The 15,640-nt window shown below is 36.8% G+C and overlaps 2 protein-coding genes and 1 long non-coding RNA gene across 3 annotated transcripts; all 3 read right to left on the bottom strand.

Moving 5' to 3' along the window:
• Window positions 1-671: 671 nt before the first annotated feature.
• On the bottom strand, window positions 672-5,910 carry LOC145631276 (disease resistance protein RGA2-like). Its single transcript, XM_081683362.1, has 3 exons — window positions 2,691-5,910; window positions 1,638-1,751; window positions 672-1,221 (listed from the first exon to the last, which is right to left on the bottom strand). The coding sequence occupies exons 1-2, from the start codon at window positions 5,908-5,910 to the stop codon at window positions 1,735-1,737; spliced, it is 3,237 nt and encodes a 1,078-aa protein (XP_081539488.1). The 3' UTR covers window positions 672-1,221; window positions 1,638-1,734.
• A 2,098-nt stretch (window positions 5,911-8,008) lies between these two features.
• LOC145629963 (uncharacterized) lies at window positions 8,009-10,182 on the bottom strand. The gene is made up of 2 exons (XR_014111991.1): window positions 9,582-10,182; window positions 8,009-8,690 (listed from the first exon to the last, which is right to left on the bottom strand). It is a non-coding gene; the product is annotated as an uncharacterized LOC145629963 (long non-coding RNA).
• Window positions 10,183-10,697: 515 nt separating this feature from the next.
• LOC145631414 (putative disease resistance protein RGA1) lies at window positions 10,698-15,467 on the bottom strand. Its single transcript, XM_081683482.1, has 3 exons — window positions 12,224-15,467; window positions 11,648-11,766; window positions 10,698-11,207 (listed from the first exon to the last, which is right to left on the bottom strand). Exons 1-2 carry the CDS (start codon window positions 15,408-15,410, stop codon window positions 11,753-11,755), a joined length of 3,201 nt encoding a protein of 1,066 aa, XP_081539608.1. The 5' UTR covers window positions 15,411-15,467; the 3' UTR covers window positions 10,698-11,207; window positions 11,648-11,752.
• Window positions 15,468-15,640: the final 173 nt, after the last annotated feature.

Raw genomic sequence — 15,640 nt, 5'->3', positions numbered from 1 at the left:
CTGACACCCCAAGTACCCAACCCCTTCGACCACCCTTCCCCATCTTCTCTCCTTTCTCGCACCTCACCACCATTGAAAACGATGAAAAAAAAAATCAAACTAAATTTGTGAATTTCTGGTAATCGAAACCCTAATTCCTCACAATTGAATAAGAAATTATGTGAATTACAGGTAATTGAAATTAATTTGATGTTTGTTGAAGCAAAAGGTGTCGCTAGTGGGGATTTAGGGTTTCGGGAAAGGGTGTGGGTGGGGGCTGGTGGTGTCGAGGGTAGGGGAAAGGGGAGGGGGGATGAAGTCGGCGGTAGGGGAGGAGGTTGTGCGCCGGTTGGTTAGGGGGAAAGGGACGCCGACGGTTTTCAGGCAGTGGGGGAGGGGGGTTGCGTGCAGGGGAGGGATAGAGGTGGTGGTGGCGGGGTGGTGGGGAGGTGGTTCTTAACCATGGTTAACCATAGTTATGCTTAAAATGCTAATTATCTTGCTAAATGTTACTATTGACTTAACTTTTTAAAACATAGTTTACCAAGGATATTAACTTTTTTTTTGCATTTTACCACTGAGAATGTTTATTATTAGAGGTCTACCAAAGAGAATTTCCCAAAAAAATAATACTTCGTAATAAAATACAAGTACCTTGCTGTCATGGAGATGGTGCTCCAAAAGAATGCCTCGAGCAAAAGTATAAATATTTTTCTTTGCTTAACTACTTAATACAAAGTAAAACTAATACAAGAGCATACAATTATGACACATTGAAGTATACAAGCTGGACGGCTCCATCATGTCAGAAATTACTTAACAAATTACCAAAAAGAGCATTTTCTACACAAGTAGGAATTCAATGACACAAAACTTATGCAATTGTTTGTCATGAACAAGATCATCCTAAGCTGCTTTACTTTCAAATTCAAAATGAAAAGATCCATACAAGATGAACAAATATCTAGTGTTTACATTTGGCATTTGGCAAGAGAGTTGACATGGCTCCACCACGAGGAAGAGTATCTCATCGTTCTGTCACTTATTGCTGCACATTCATGGTTCAGAGTATTGAGTCTAGACACTTCTCATCAGGACAATGGCCTGCATTCATTATTAGAGTAATGGCTTCACAATAGATGCCAAAAAATACAAACAACTTGTGCTAGCTCTAAAGTTCGAGGAGCACCATATTAGTCATCAGGTTGAGTAGGCAACCTCTGCCAAGTTCAGGAATTCAATCTGCATCACAATTAGCAGACAAATTAATATACGAGTTCAAGAGCCTCAAATAAACAGAATACGGAGTAACAATCACATAAAGAGGAAGAATTAAGTTATCACTCATAAATAAATTACAAGACAGAGAATAGCATGCCCAATATACAAAGTATTGTGTTCAGTTGTTTATATTGTTGAGAACTTGGATTAATACAGTAAGTTAATCGCCATCAATTAAACAGATATATTATCTTAATTATCTTGCCTTAACCTTCCACAGAACATCTATCTTAATTATTCTGCTCAAGTACATTTGCACCATCTGCAGGTCAGGTTCGCTTATCACTACTACTGTTCTAGTCCCTTAAAATTGCATTTCTGTCTTGAGTTCTTTTCCAACTGCGCATAGATTTATACAGTGTAGTAGAAGTGCTCACCTGAATAGTATTCTGTTCATCCGAAACTACAAGGCTAGATTCCTGAATGTACAACAATTTGAAGTACTTCATACATACTCATTCTTGATGTATACTATTAATACCCGTAGTATCCTGCAATAGCCATGCATTAAAGATATTGAGATGTTGAAGAAATGTTCTTGATATACTTATTAAAAACAGCTAGAGAAGCAAGAAACATTAAACTATATAATTTCAAGAGAATTAAAATGACAGCAACTCCACTCAGTGGATTATCAGGTAATCATTAGAGCATTGGATACTCCTAGTCAAGTGTTTATCATCAATCATCTGAATTCTTTACTGAAATTTAATCAGCCTTTAATTTTTGAACGAGAAGAATTACATCATATCAGAAAATATACTTTGTAGGATTACAGGGAAGAAGGGGCACATCTAATTTTTTTTTTTTTTTAAAAAAAAAGGTCTAATCATGTATCAAAGGTTTGCACTACTTTGTAGGAATGGTCATGTGTTTGGTAGTCCCTGAACATACTTTAAAATGGTCAATTGAATATATGGTCATTCATGGGCAACTATTAGAATTGAAATCATTGGAACAAACAGATGAAATGTCACAGAACCTTTTTTATTATTATTATTATTATTTGGAAAGTTAAAATCATTGAACAATCAAGTAAGATAATATGAGGTAATAAAAACTCATTCAAATATAAATAAATGTAAAGCTTGTAAGTTCAGTATGGCTTATTATTAATGAACTTTAATCTCCCCCTTCAAAAAAAATAAAATAAATGTAAAGCTAAATTTTAAATAATCAAGCAAGATTAAAGATATCTAATTGAGGTTTATAAAAATCACTTGACAATTTCGAAATTGCAATTTAAATTCAAAATATTTTTAAAATAGGGAGAAATTCAGGGTCATATTACACTTTCAAATCAAGGGGATTGAATGAAGATGCATACACGACATAAATAGACTTTACTAAATAAGATAAATCCAGGGAGGAAGTTAGCAAAGCGTTGACCAAGTTAATTAAAAATGACAAAGGGGAAGAAATTGACGAACCCCAAAATTGAATGTGAGGGATGTGTTGAATATAGGGCCAGTCATCTCCAGGTGGATCCTTTTTGCATCTTCTCTTCAGGCTTTCTGAACTGTCATTAAGGCGAAGTGTTGTGAGTGAAGTGAGTTTGGGCATCCACTTTGGGATTACTTCCAGTTCTCTGCATTTGTGAAATTGTAGGGTTTGGAGGGCGGGCAAGAATTGCATCCAATCGGGCAGATCCACGTCCACCTCCTCATTGACCCTCTGTAGAGTCAGGGTATTAACACAATGAAAATACTCCGACGGCAGCGAATTTGGCCATGCCATGTTGTCAATTTCAAGTTCTCTTAATTTGGGATTTACAATCTCATAACCGGTTGTAGATGCGGAGGACGATGCTGGAGCAACTTCATCTCTTTTCTTATTCATTATTTGCAGCCCTTCGTTGAATTTCTCTAATTTTAGCTCTTCCAAACCGGGACATGACGGAAGACTTGTCAACTCCGGGCAATCGTCTATTATCAATGTCTGCAATTTGGAAAAACATGGTAGTAATTGCTGTGATTGGAGGTTGTTGTCTTCCACCCGCCCTACTACCCCTCTCTTCCATCCTTTCAACTTTGGCAGATCGAATAACTTAACTTCTTCAAGGGAGGGAAAGAATGATAGTTCCTTGTCACAGCTTCCCAACCCAGACATTGGCATCGTTGTATTGGAATTTGCCCATGAAGAATCATCTACTCTTATGTACTCCAGCTTTACTAAATCACCAAGTTCAATGGAATTCAGATGACATAACTTTCCCATGCATGGCAGACACTCCAACTCCCCACAACCATAAAGCGTAAGACTAACCATATTTTGAACAAGGGTTAACCAACCTGGCATTTTTACACCATTGTAACACCACACAGATAATTCCTTCAGATTAGAATGTGGCTGCAAATCTTCCATCAAACTTAACTCTTCATCCTTTCCTACATCATCTCCCCTCTCATGTATGAAATATAAATTTAATTCATTAAGATGTTCTTTATTCCTCATGTATAATCCTTCTCTCTTATCACCATCTTCCTTAACAATATTCCTTTCTCTTTTGGAAAACCTGATCCTAATGTCAAGACAACCTTTGAGTTTATTAAGAGCCTTGAGGTCATCCAGGCTGTCAAACCATTGTTTCCAACTTGAACTAATCCCTCCTCCACCCACCTTAAAATCACTTAGCCAATGAAGGCTACTCAACTTACCCATGCCCTCAGGCATATATGTAAGATTACCACATGCCCAAAAATCCAAGAGCCTCAGCTTAACTAGTCTACTCAAATCTTTTGGCAACTCTCTCAAACTCTTGCACCCCCTTAACTTTAAGGTTTGCAGATTACAGAGTTTTGCAAATGACTTGGGAAGCACTTGCAAACTTTGATTATATGAGAGATCCAAATACCTCAAATGCAACAATTCACTTATGTCGCCCGGCAAACTTTTGATTCCTAACGACCTCAAATCCAATGCCCTTAGGAGCCTACAATTTGCAACTAATGCATCCACCGGAAACTGAGTATCTATTTCAACAGAATAATAATTAAGAAGATAAGAACGAATACGAGACTTACCGAACAAAGAGTAATTGCCACGTTCCCTCATAGTCTCAAGTCTCTCAACTAATAGATGGCGAACCTTTGTATCCAGGTTGCCTGTACTGGTATCTGTTGCATGGAAAATCTCCTTCCCTGAGACATCTACAGCAATATCATGCATGAGATCGTGTACCTTACATGAGGAGATCTCACCATAATCATTTTTCTTGATATCCTGGAAAAAGCATCTTCTCAACAAAATCGAAAAATATTCCTCACAAGCATCTTCTATACTTTGACCTTTATCCAATGGAACAACATAGCCTTGTGCCATCCAAAGGCTTTTCAATTTGTCTTTCGTCATTACAGAATCCTTCGGAAACAGTGCGCAATAAGCGAAACAACTCTTTAATGGAGCTTCAAGATGATGAAAGCTCAACTTCAATATGGGCAGAATGTCATTGTCGCTCTGCCTAATGTTGGCTAATCCTTTCTCTTGAACTAACTTCCACTTGCCCCTGTCTTGACCATACAAGAAACTCCCTACCACTTTTATAGCAAGCGGAACTCCACCACATCCATCAACAACCTTTCTGCCAATCTTGACCAGCTCATCAGGAGGATTTAATGACTGATTTGATGTAAAAGCTGATTGTTGAAACAAGCTCCATGAATTTTCCTCGGATAAGCCTTGTAGCTTATGCACTTGACCACCTACAATTTCTGCAGTTTTATGTGAGCGTGTAGTCACCATGATCCAACTTCCCTTTTGACCTCCAATCAAGTATTTTACCAATTCACGCCATTGAATTTGCTTCTCAGTCCATACATCATCTAAAACAAGGAAGTATCTCTTGCCTGCTAGGTTCTCTCGAAGTTGGCTTTGCACCTGCTCCAAGGTGGAGCCTTCGCGTTCAAGAATCTTGCAAAGCACTTGTTTTACATCAAGCTCTTTCTGATCTTGATCAGCGACACAAGTCCACTTTCTCCATGAAAATGCACTTGTAACCCTTGGATCGTTGAACACAAGCTGAGCAAGAGCAGTTTTTCCCAACCCTCCAAGACCCACAACAGAAAGGAATGACACGTTGTGACGTTGATCATCAGAAGGATGAAGCAACATTCCAACGATCTTCTCCAAGTCATCCCCTCTTCCAACGATATCGACTTGATTCACATAAGAACAGGTATCAGGCCTTCTATTCCTGATAGGCTGAGGATCATGCTTAAATCTGAACTGGTTGTAGGTAGCAATAGCATCCAGCTTCTTCTTGATCTTCTTAACCCCATGACTCATTCTGTAAGCCACGCTAACTGGGTTGTTGGAAAGCGTAAAGAAGCTCCGAAATTTTTCAGAGACTCTACCATCAGCCTTCAGGAGTTGCTTCTGCTGCGCAAGAGTGACAAACTTATCGAACAGATCATCGGCTTCATAAACAGCATCCATAATCTTGTCGATTTGAACCTTGTCTTGACTGGAGAGGAGGTCCTGCTCGATCTCAGCGGCATCGCGGAGCACAGAATGAAGATATTCGACAGTGCCTTGGAGGTCATCAAGTTGGGATTTGTATTCAAAGGTTGAGCGGATATCTTTAAGTTGCGGACATTGCAGGGCTGCTAAAAGAGTTTGAACAGCAGAGAAAGCTAAACCTGCACCTTCCATTGTTTGGTGAAGCAGACAAAGGAGGCAAGAAGAGTATGAAATTATTGGAGAGAGAATGAAGAAGAGTGAGAGGAATGAATTGAATGAGCACTTGAGGAGCTAACTACTTTGTTTTATATAAATTTGTATGGTTGATATTTCCTGTTTTCTTATCCATACACACCATAAAAAATTGCTCATAATTAATGTGGAAAACTTCGTATGGATTTTTTGGTGCCTTTGTGAAGAAATGCATGTTGAATAAAAAACAAAAAATTGAAAGAATTTGCTTCAAAAATACAGAATTTATTTGTTGGAAAGAATAGTCAGAAATTTTGAACCTGTAGGAACTGGTAACTGAATGAAGTGTGATCGAGTTCTAAGACGTTAATTTAATCAGCAGGTTTGGTCCTTTTATCATAGCAAAATCAGCTAGTAGTCATACTATATTATCTACAAGTATTTAGAACAATAGAAATGGTTTCATTAATTTAAAAACGTGTAGCCTTGAGTTATAATTGATTCATATCGTACAATAATTTTATTTGCAATGGTATTTGGCTGGTAAATGAATGATCTTAGATTCTTAGCACAGCTAGTTGCCTTCCTATCTTGTACTGTAGATAAGTCCTACTATTTGCTCCATATCTTGTAATGTAGCTAATGGATTCTTCTTATTCATGTACAACTTGGGCCAATCAATTTGCTTTTATGTATTAACCAGTAGATAGCTGGTGTCCAACGAATGTACATACAATAAAACCTTTAATAAAGTAGGTAGAGATGTAGAATAGTCATAAATTGTTTTCCTCCAATTTGTTTCTATCTTTCTTGATATTTCCCTCTTCATCATTAATTGAGTAACAACGAGACTGAAATAAATGCAGAATTGTGTGAATTTTCTATGCCGAAGGTCCATTTATAGTTAAGTGAATAAAACATGTCTAAATCAATATTGAAAACCATCCTAAATTCATGTCCTTGTGGGATTGAAGCTCACTATTTCAATTTTGCACCATTAGGAACTGTTAACTAAATGAAGGATGATTGAATTATAAGATGTTAGTTTTATCAGCAGGTTCAATCCTTTTATCATAGTTCGAAAAATATAATCAGTAGTCATACTACATTATACAAGTTGGGATTTGTATTCAACGATTGAGCGGATATTAACGAGTAACTATAGGAGAGAGAATAAACAAGAGTGATAGGAATGAATGAGCACTTGAGCAGCTAGCTAGCTGGTTTTATACAACTTTCTGCTATTTTTGTAAAAAGCTAGTTGTTGGTAGTCCCCATGACAGGAAAATAATTTTGAAAATTTCCCAACATAATTATTGCAATGTTTGTGAGAACAAATTTCAGATGGTTGGATTCAACCAAAAAAAAAAAAAAAATCTGGTGAAACACTGAAGATCCATTATTCATGACGCGTTTTTGTAGACTTTTAGTAAAGTGTACTGTCTTTGAAAAAAAATCTCGTGTAACACTAATTGCTTTATGTGCTTGGCTTCAAACTTTGCTAATGGATTCTTCATGTGCAGCTTGGGCCAATCAATTGTTATATCATCTATAATTGGTTTTTACTGTATTTACTTTCCATTGTAACTACAAAGTAAGGATTATAAAACATCTAAATTTCTTAATCAACATTTTTTACCAAGATCAAATAAGTTCAATTGCTAACCTGATTAGTAAAAACTTTAAGGCCATGTAATGTATGTTATTTTTTCTGGAACTTGCTTCTATCTTTCTTGATATTTCCCTCTGTCATTTCATAAGCATAACATTACTTTACCAAAAAACGAGTGGTAATATACACAAGATTTAATGATTAACCACCTGTTTTCATAATTGAAATTTTATTATATACTTTGTATATAGGAATAGACAAAACTATGGTAATTCTAAAGTTTCTTCTCCTTAGCAGCTAAAACGATAAAATAAAGGAATTTAGATGTTTGCCATTTCTTTTCATACAAATTAATTGTGCAAAATTGGTCAGTATGTTAAAATCAAATGAAAAAGTAGCATAGAGACTGAAATAAATGCAAATTTGTGTGAATTTTCCATGCTGAAGGTCCATTTATAATGCGTAATGTACTGTGTAGTAGATTAATTATAGTGAATGAAGTAAGTAAACATGTCTAAATCAATATACAAAACTTTGCTTAACAAACTAATGACATTGTCAGCTCTTCATTTCATTCTTGCATTACTAGATCATTTGTGAATAATAGCTTAGTCCATCCAAACCCCTGATTTTGCAGGAAGTGCTCCCCTAAGCCAAGACGAGTAATTAACAGCCACGCTAACGTGATGAGCACTTATGAATCAGCATCATCAAGCACCTTCTTCCTGAACTCCTTGAAAAATTCAGCTTCTGCATGTTCTGATGGACTCTTGTCTTGGCTTGACGCGAACATGAACCTCTTAGCCTTCCACCAGGGATCTGCAAGCCAACTGATGCTGATGCACTTATTATTCATGAACTTCTTAACCTCTGCACAAGTATCTTCAAACCGAGTCTCTGACATACCCACTTGTGCAGACACCATCTTCTGCTGCCTGAGTAAAGCATACGCCATGTAATCTGCCAGTGCCTTGCTGAATCTACGATCTTTTGACTCTGAATCAGCATCATCTTTATCGTCACTTGTAGAAGTCCAGTAGCAGATATCAGTAGCAAGGTGCCAAACCAACAGACTTTCATCATAATCAACATCTACGGTCCAAGAGCTTAAGCACTCTGAAGCGAGGTATTAATCATTGTTGTGGACTTGTGGCCTGTGGGTACACGCCTACACGACATTCTTTTCAATTTCATGAGTATATTGAATCTATATCTTGTTTATAATTCATATGCATTGTTTAAACCTCAAATTATGTTTTTTATAATTGTTTTCATAGTTGAAATAATTGATCAAATGAAACACTCTACAGTCTACACTACAGAGTGTTTCATTTTAAAAAAAAAATGATGGGTCAATAGTTTTTTTATTCCCTAACAAACCCGACTTACACAATATTTTACCAAATTCAACAGTTTGTACCAGTCAAACTTATATTAAGTGCATAGAATTTAATACTTTTTCTAAATTAAAAAAAAAAAAAAGCCGCCTCCCTCTTTTCTCTCTTCTCTCTCCTCTCTTTAGGGTTTTAATTTTCTTGGCCGTTCTGTTATTTGATTGGTTTTGCTTTGTTTTGTTCTCTCCGTTTGTGAGAGTATGTCCCAATTTTTTTGGGTTTTTCCCAATTTTTTGGGATTTTGATTCTCATATATGGATGAGAATTTTAATTTTAGGGTTTTAATAATAATTGAGAAGGTGATTTGGATTTATATGGGTTTAGGGTTCGTCATCAACTCTACGATCAAAACATCAGCGCAGATTGCGAAGGTCTCTACTTGGAAAGATGCAAAGACATCGAAAAACATTACTCGCGTCAAGTTTGAAGCGGTGGAGTGTGAGCTATGCCCGATATGCAAATTAGTTATGAACTTATGATTTTGATTGTAAAAGTTATGTTATTTCCTCTAGATCTGTGGTTTACAAATCTTTATTATTGTTGTAGATGCCGTATGGCTATTTATTAATGATAATATTCTTCTTCTTGTCAAAAAAAAAAAAAAAAAGTGCATTAAACTCACAAAAATTTACCTACTAACTTTCTAGTGCAGAAATTTACCATACCTGAAAGTCTGAAACTCAATTTTCAGACAAAAATGACAAACAACTTGTGCTAGCTCAAAAGTTTTAGGAGCACCATATATCAGTCATCAGAGTAGGCAACCTGCACCAAGTTCGTGTACCAGTACAACTCATGTAACCAACCTTCCTTGTAAAATGTGATCCACAAACCCATGACAAAAACATAAGCAGCTGCAAGCCTGCAAGGCCCACGTACATGGATTATATGATTATAACACATGAGATGAAATTATTTGCTGGCCCATAATAGCATAGCCTTATAATTGGTGTTTACATTGCAGAATACTCAGATGTAATTACCAATTTATTATTAATAGTTTTAATACAGTGGATAATTACATATTAACAGACATCACATGTTATGACAGAATAAAATTACCAGCTATACAGTAGTTGATTTCCTAATTTCAGCTTCACTTCATTATAACAGGAACTTTCAAGATGAAAACTTCTGCAAGAACTCTTCACCTTGAAAGTTTTAGCGACATTCGGTGTGCCCTTCCACAAAGATTTTAAGACACAAGTATGATATGCCTGTTTCAATGGAGCATGATCCCAGAAAAAATAGCACTCTCTAAATGAAAACCAAAATTTATAACTTCCCTTGTGATTGATTACATACAAAGAAGGCCATAAAGTATCAGCTCAAGTACATTTGCACCATCTTATACAGAAATTCTAAAAACTAGAACCATCTGCAGAATCCTTTTATCATTATATTTACTTATTACCTAGATTTTTAGTTCGGAAATCATACAAGTCACGACTCACGAAGGCGAATCTTGCAACTTGCATTTCCCCAGAGATTCAGATTTCAATTTGTCACCTTATTCAATTGTTATGATGCATCAATTTTGCTATGGTCAATTCCATTTGACAGCAATACAGTCAGGCCAGTCCAATTCTTACTCTAAAATTCTAAAGTTCATCAGCATTCAGAAAATTCCTTTAGAATTTTGAAGATACACAGAATTTGTACTTACTTGATCATGATAGAAATGGAAAGTATGATATCTCTTGCATCCTCTAAAATCATTTCAACTTTCTTAATTGTGCATAAATACAATTACCACTAGTACAGTTTATCCTCCAACAAAATGCCTCAAGAAAAATTTAAAATGTATTTCATTGTCTAAGTACTTACTTCAAGAAAATGCCTCAAGAAATATATACAAAAAACTAGTTATACAAGAGCATACTACAGATGAAATTGAAGCATACAAGAGTACAGCTCCATTATGTCAGAAATAATAATAAAAAAAATAATAGTAATAACAAAGGCGTTTTCTACACAAGTAGGAATTCAATTACACATAATTTATGCAAGTGTTTGTCGTCGAGAAAAAGATCATCCTAAGCTGCTTTTCTTTCAAAATCAAAATATAAAGATTCATACAAGATGAAGAATATGTAGTGTTTACATTGGAATTTGGGATCCTTGCCTTGAAAATTAGGAGAAAGGAATTCCAGCAGTGCTCATTATTAGAGTAATGGCTTCACAATAGATGCCAAAAAATACGAACAACTTGTGCTAGCTCAAAAGTTCGAGGAGCACCATATCAGTCATCAGGTTGAGCAGGCAACCTCTGCCAAGTTCAGGAATTCAATCTGCATGACAAATTATTATACGAGTTCTGAGTTCAAGAGCCTCAAATAAACAGAATAACAATCACATAATGAGGAAGAATTAAGTAATCACTCATAAATAAATTACAAGACAAAGAATAGCATGCCCAATATACGAAGTGTTGTGTTCAGTTGTTTATATTGTTGAGAACTTGGATTAATACAGCAAGTTAATCGCCATTAAACAGACATATTATCATAATTATCTTGCCTTGACCTTCCACAGAACATCTATCTTAATTATTCTGCTCAAGTACATTTGCACCAACTCATACAGAATTTCTAGCTAAACACGAGATAGAACCATCTGCAGGTCAGGTTCGCTCATCACTACTACTGTACTAGTCCCTTAAAATTGCATTTCTGTCTCGAGTTCTGTTCCAACTGCGCATAGATTTATACAGTTTAGTAGAAGTGCTCACCTGAATAGTATTCTGTTCATCCGAAACTACAAGGCTAGATTCCTGAATGTACAACAATTTGAAGTACTTCATACATACTCCTTCTTGATGTATCCAAGGCAAATATTACCAGAAAGTTTCTGCAATAGACCAATATATGATCATTTATGGGCAACTATTAGAGTTGAAATCATTGGAACAAACGGATGAAATGTCACAGAACCTTTTATTATTATTATTATTATTTTTTGGAAAGTTAAAATCATTGAACAATCAAGTAAGATAATTTGTGGTAATAAAAACTCATTCAAATTTAAATAAAGGTAAAGCTAAATCTTAAATAATGAAGCAAGATTAAAGATATCTAATTGAGGTTTATAAAAATCACTTGACAATTTCGAAATTGCAATTTAAATTCAAAATATTTTTAAAATAGGGAGAAATTCAGGGTCATATTACACTTTCAAATCAAGGGATTGAATGAAGATGCATACACGACATACATAGACTTTACTAAATAAGATAAATCCAGGGAGGAAGTTAGCAAAGCGTTGACCAAGTTAATTAAAAATGACAAAGGGGAAGAAATTGACGAACCTGGAATGTCAGGGATGTGTTGAATATAGGGCCAGTCATCTCCGGGTGGATCCTTTTTGCATCTTCTCTTCAGGCTTTCTGAAATGCCAACAAGGAAAAGTGTTGTGAGTGAAGTGAGTTTGGGCATCCACTTTGGGATTGCTTTCATTTCTCTGCAATCTACAATTGATAGGGTTTGGAGGGCGGGCAAGAAGAGCATCCAATTGGGCAGATCCACCTCCTCATTGACATTCCACAGAGTCAGGGTATTAACACAATGAAAATACTCCGACGGCAGCGAATTTAGCCATGCCATGTTGTCAATATCAAGACTCTGTAATTTGGGATTTACAATCTCATAACAGGATGTAGATGCGGAGGAGGATGCTGGAGCAACTTCATCTCTTTTCTTATTCATTATTTGCAGCCCTTCGTTGAATTTCTCTAATTTTAGCTTTTCCAAACTGGGACATGACGGAAGACTTGTCAACTCCGGACAATCAATTATTTTCAATGTCTGCAATTTGGAAAAACAACATGGTCGTAGTAATTGCTGTGATTGGAGGTTGTTGTCTTCCACCCGCCCTACTACCCCTCTCTTCCATCCTTTCAAATTTGGAAGAAAGCTTAAATTAACTACTTCAAGGGAGGGAAAGAATGATAGTTCCTTGTCACAGCTTCCCAACCCAGACATTGGCATCGTTGTATTGGAATTTGCCCATGAAGAATCATCTACTCTTATGTACTCCAGCTTTACTAAATCACCAAGTTCAATGGAATTCAGATGACATAACTTTCCCATGCATGGCAGACACTCCAACTCCCCACAACCATAAAGCGTAAGACTAACCATATTTTGAACAAGGGTTAACCAACCTGGCATTTTTACACCATTGTAACACCACACAGATAATTCCTTCAGATTAGAATGTGGCTGCAAATCTTCCATCAAACTTAACTCTTCATCCTTTCCTACATCATCTCCCCTCTCATGTATGAAATATAAATTTAATTCATTAAGATGTTCTTTATTCCTCATGTATAATCCTTCTCTCTTATCACCATCTTCCTTAACAATATTCCTTTCTCTTTTGGAAAACCTGATCCTAATGTCAAGACAACCTTTGAGTTTATTAAGAGCCTTGAGGTCATCCAGGCTGTCAAACCATTGTTTCCAACTTGAACTAATCCCTCCTCCACCCACCTTAAAATCACTTAGCCAATGAAGGCTACTCAACTTACCCATGCCCTCAGGCATATATGTAAGATTACCACATCCCATAACATCCAAGAGCCTCAGCTTAACTAGTCTACTCAAATCTTTTGGCAACTCTCTCAAACTCTCGCACGAACTTAACTTTAAGGTTTGCAGATTACAGAGTTTTGCAAGTGACTTGGGAAGCACTTGCAAACCTTTATTACCTGAGAGATCCAAATACCTCAAATGCAACAATTCACCTATGTAGCCTGGCAAACTTTTGAATCCTAACGACCTCAAATCCAATGCCCTTAGGAGCCTACAATTTGCAACTAATGCATCCACCGGAAACTTGATAGAAGAGCTAACACAAAGATGAGAACGAATTTGGGTCTTACCTAATAAAGAGTAATTGCCATGTTCCTGCATGCTTGCAACTAATATATGGCGAACCTTTATATCCAGGTTGCCTCTAATGGTATCTGTTGCATAGAAAATCTCCTTCCCTGAGACATCTAGAGCAATATCATGCATGAGATCGTGTACCTTACATGAGGAGATCTCACCAGATTTCTTTTTCTTGATATCCTGGAAAAAGCATCTTCTCAACAAAATCGAAAAATATTCCTCACAAGCATCTTCTATACTTTGACCTTCATCCAATGGAACAACATAGCCTTGTGCCATCCAAAGGCTTTTCAACATCTCTTTGTCCATCACAAAATCCTTCGGAAACAGTGCGCAATAAGCGAAGCAACACTTTAATGGAGCTTCAAGATGATGAAAGCTCAACTTTAATATGGGCAGAATGTCATTGTCGCTCTGCCTAATGTTGGCTAATCCCATCTCTTGAACAAACTTCCACTTGCCCCTGTCTTGACCATACAAGAAACTCCCTACCACTTTTATAGCAAGCGGAACTCCAGCACATTTGTCAACAATCTTTTTGCCAATCTTGACCAGCTCGTCAGGAGGATTTGATGACTGATTTGATGTAAAAGCTGATTGTTGAAACAAGCTCCATGAATTTTCCTCGGATAAGCCTTGTAGCTTATGCACTTCACCACCTACAATTTCTGCAGTTTTATGTGAGCGTGTAGTCACCACAATCCAACTTCCCTTTTGACCTCTAATCAAGTATTTTACCAATTCACGCCATTGAACTAGCTTCTCGGTCCATACATCATCTAAAACAAGCAAGTATCTCTTGCCTACTAGTTTCTCTCGAAGTTGGCTTTGCACCTGCTCCAAGGTGGAACCTTTGCATTCAAGAATCTTGCAAAGAACTTCTTTCACATCAAGCTCTTTCTGATCTTGATCAGCAACACAAGTCCAATTCGTCCATGAAAAAGCACTTTTAACCCTTGGATCGTTGAACACAAGTTGAGCAAGAGCGGTTTTTCCCAACCCTCCAATACCCACAACAGAAAGGAAGGACACGTTATGACGTTGATCATCAGCAGGATGAAGCAACATTCCAACGATTTCCTCCAAGTCATCCCCTCTTCCAACGATATCGACTTGATTCACATAAGAACAGGTATCAGGCCTTCTTTTCCTGATAGGCTCAGGATCATGGTTAATGCTGAACTGATTATTGTAAGCAATAGCATCCAACTTTTTCTTGATATCCTTAATCCCTCCAGACATCCAGTAAGAAACGCAGATTGGGTTGGAAGTCGAGAAGAAGTAACGTACTTTTTCAAAGAGAGTACCATCAGCATCAACTTGCTTCTGCTGATGAGCTCGAGTGACAATCTCATCAACAAGATCATCTGCTTCAAAGATGGCATCCTTGAGCGCTTCGATTACAACCTTTGCTTCATGGGAGAGCTCTTGCTTGGTCTCTGCGTCACGAAGTACTGCAGTGATCTTTTCAACAGTCTGTTGGAGATCATGGAGTTCAGATTCGTAGCTAAAGACTGAGAACTTGTCACTGATAAATTCCCAACATTGCAGTGCTTCAGTCAGATTTTTAGCAACAGATAGGGTTGTGCCTATGATTTCCATTTGGGTAATGAGAGAGAGAGAGAGAGTAAAGAAGAGTGAAGGGAGCAATAGCAATGGTGTTTGGCTTGTAAATGAATGATCTGAGCAGCTAGTTGGCTTCCTATCTTGTACTGTAGATATTGGATAAGTCCAACTATTTGCTCCACAAAATTGTGTGGTTGATCTTTCCAATTTTCTGCTGGCTCCACTTGCTAATCCATACAAGAGAAACACGTTAATAATGTAGGAAG

Source organism: Chenopodium album, chromosome 5, assembly GCF_948465745.1.
Source record: "Chenopodium album chromosome 5, dcCheAlbu1.1, whole genome shotgun sequence".
NCBI classification, from domain to species: Eukaryota; Viridiplantae; Streptophyta; class Magnoliopsida; order Caryophyllales; family Amaranthaceae; genus Chenopodium; species Chenopodium album.
This window is presented reverse-complemented; position numbering and strand designations above follow the sequence as displayed.

Excerpts from the sequence above, each read along its gene's own strand:
- LOC145631276 (XM_081683362.1), bottom strand. The coding sequence starts at position 5,910 with ATGGAAGGTGCAGGTTTAGCTTTCTCTGCTGTTCAAACTCTTTTAGCA.
- LOC145631414 (XM_081683482.1), bottom strand. The coding sequence starts at position 15,410 with ATGGAAATCATAGGCACAACCCTATCTGTTGCTAAAAATCTGACTGAA.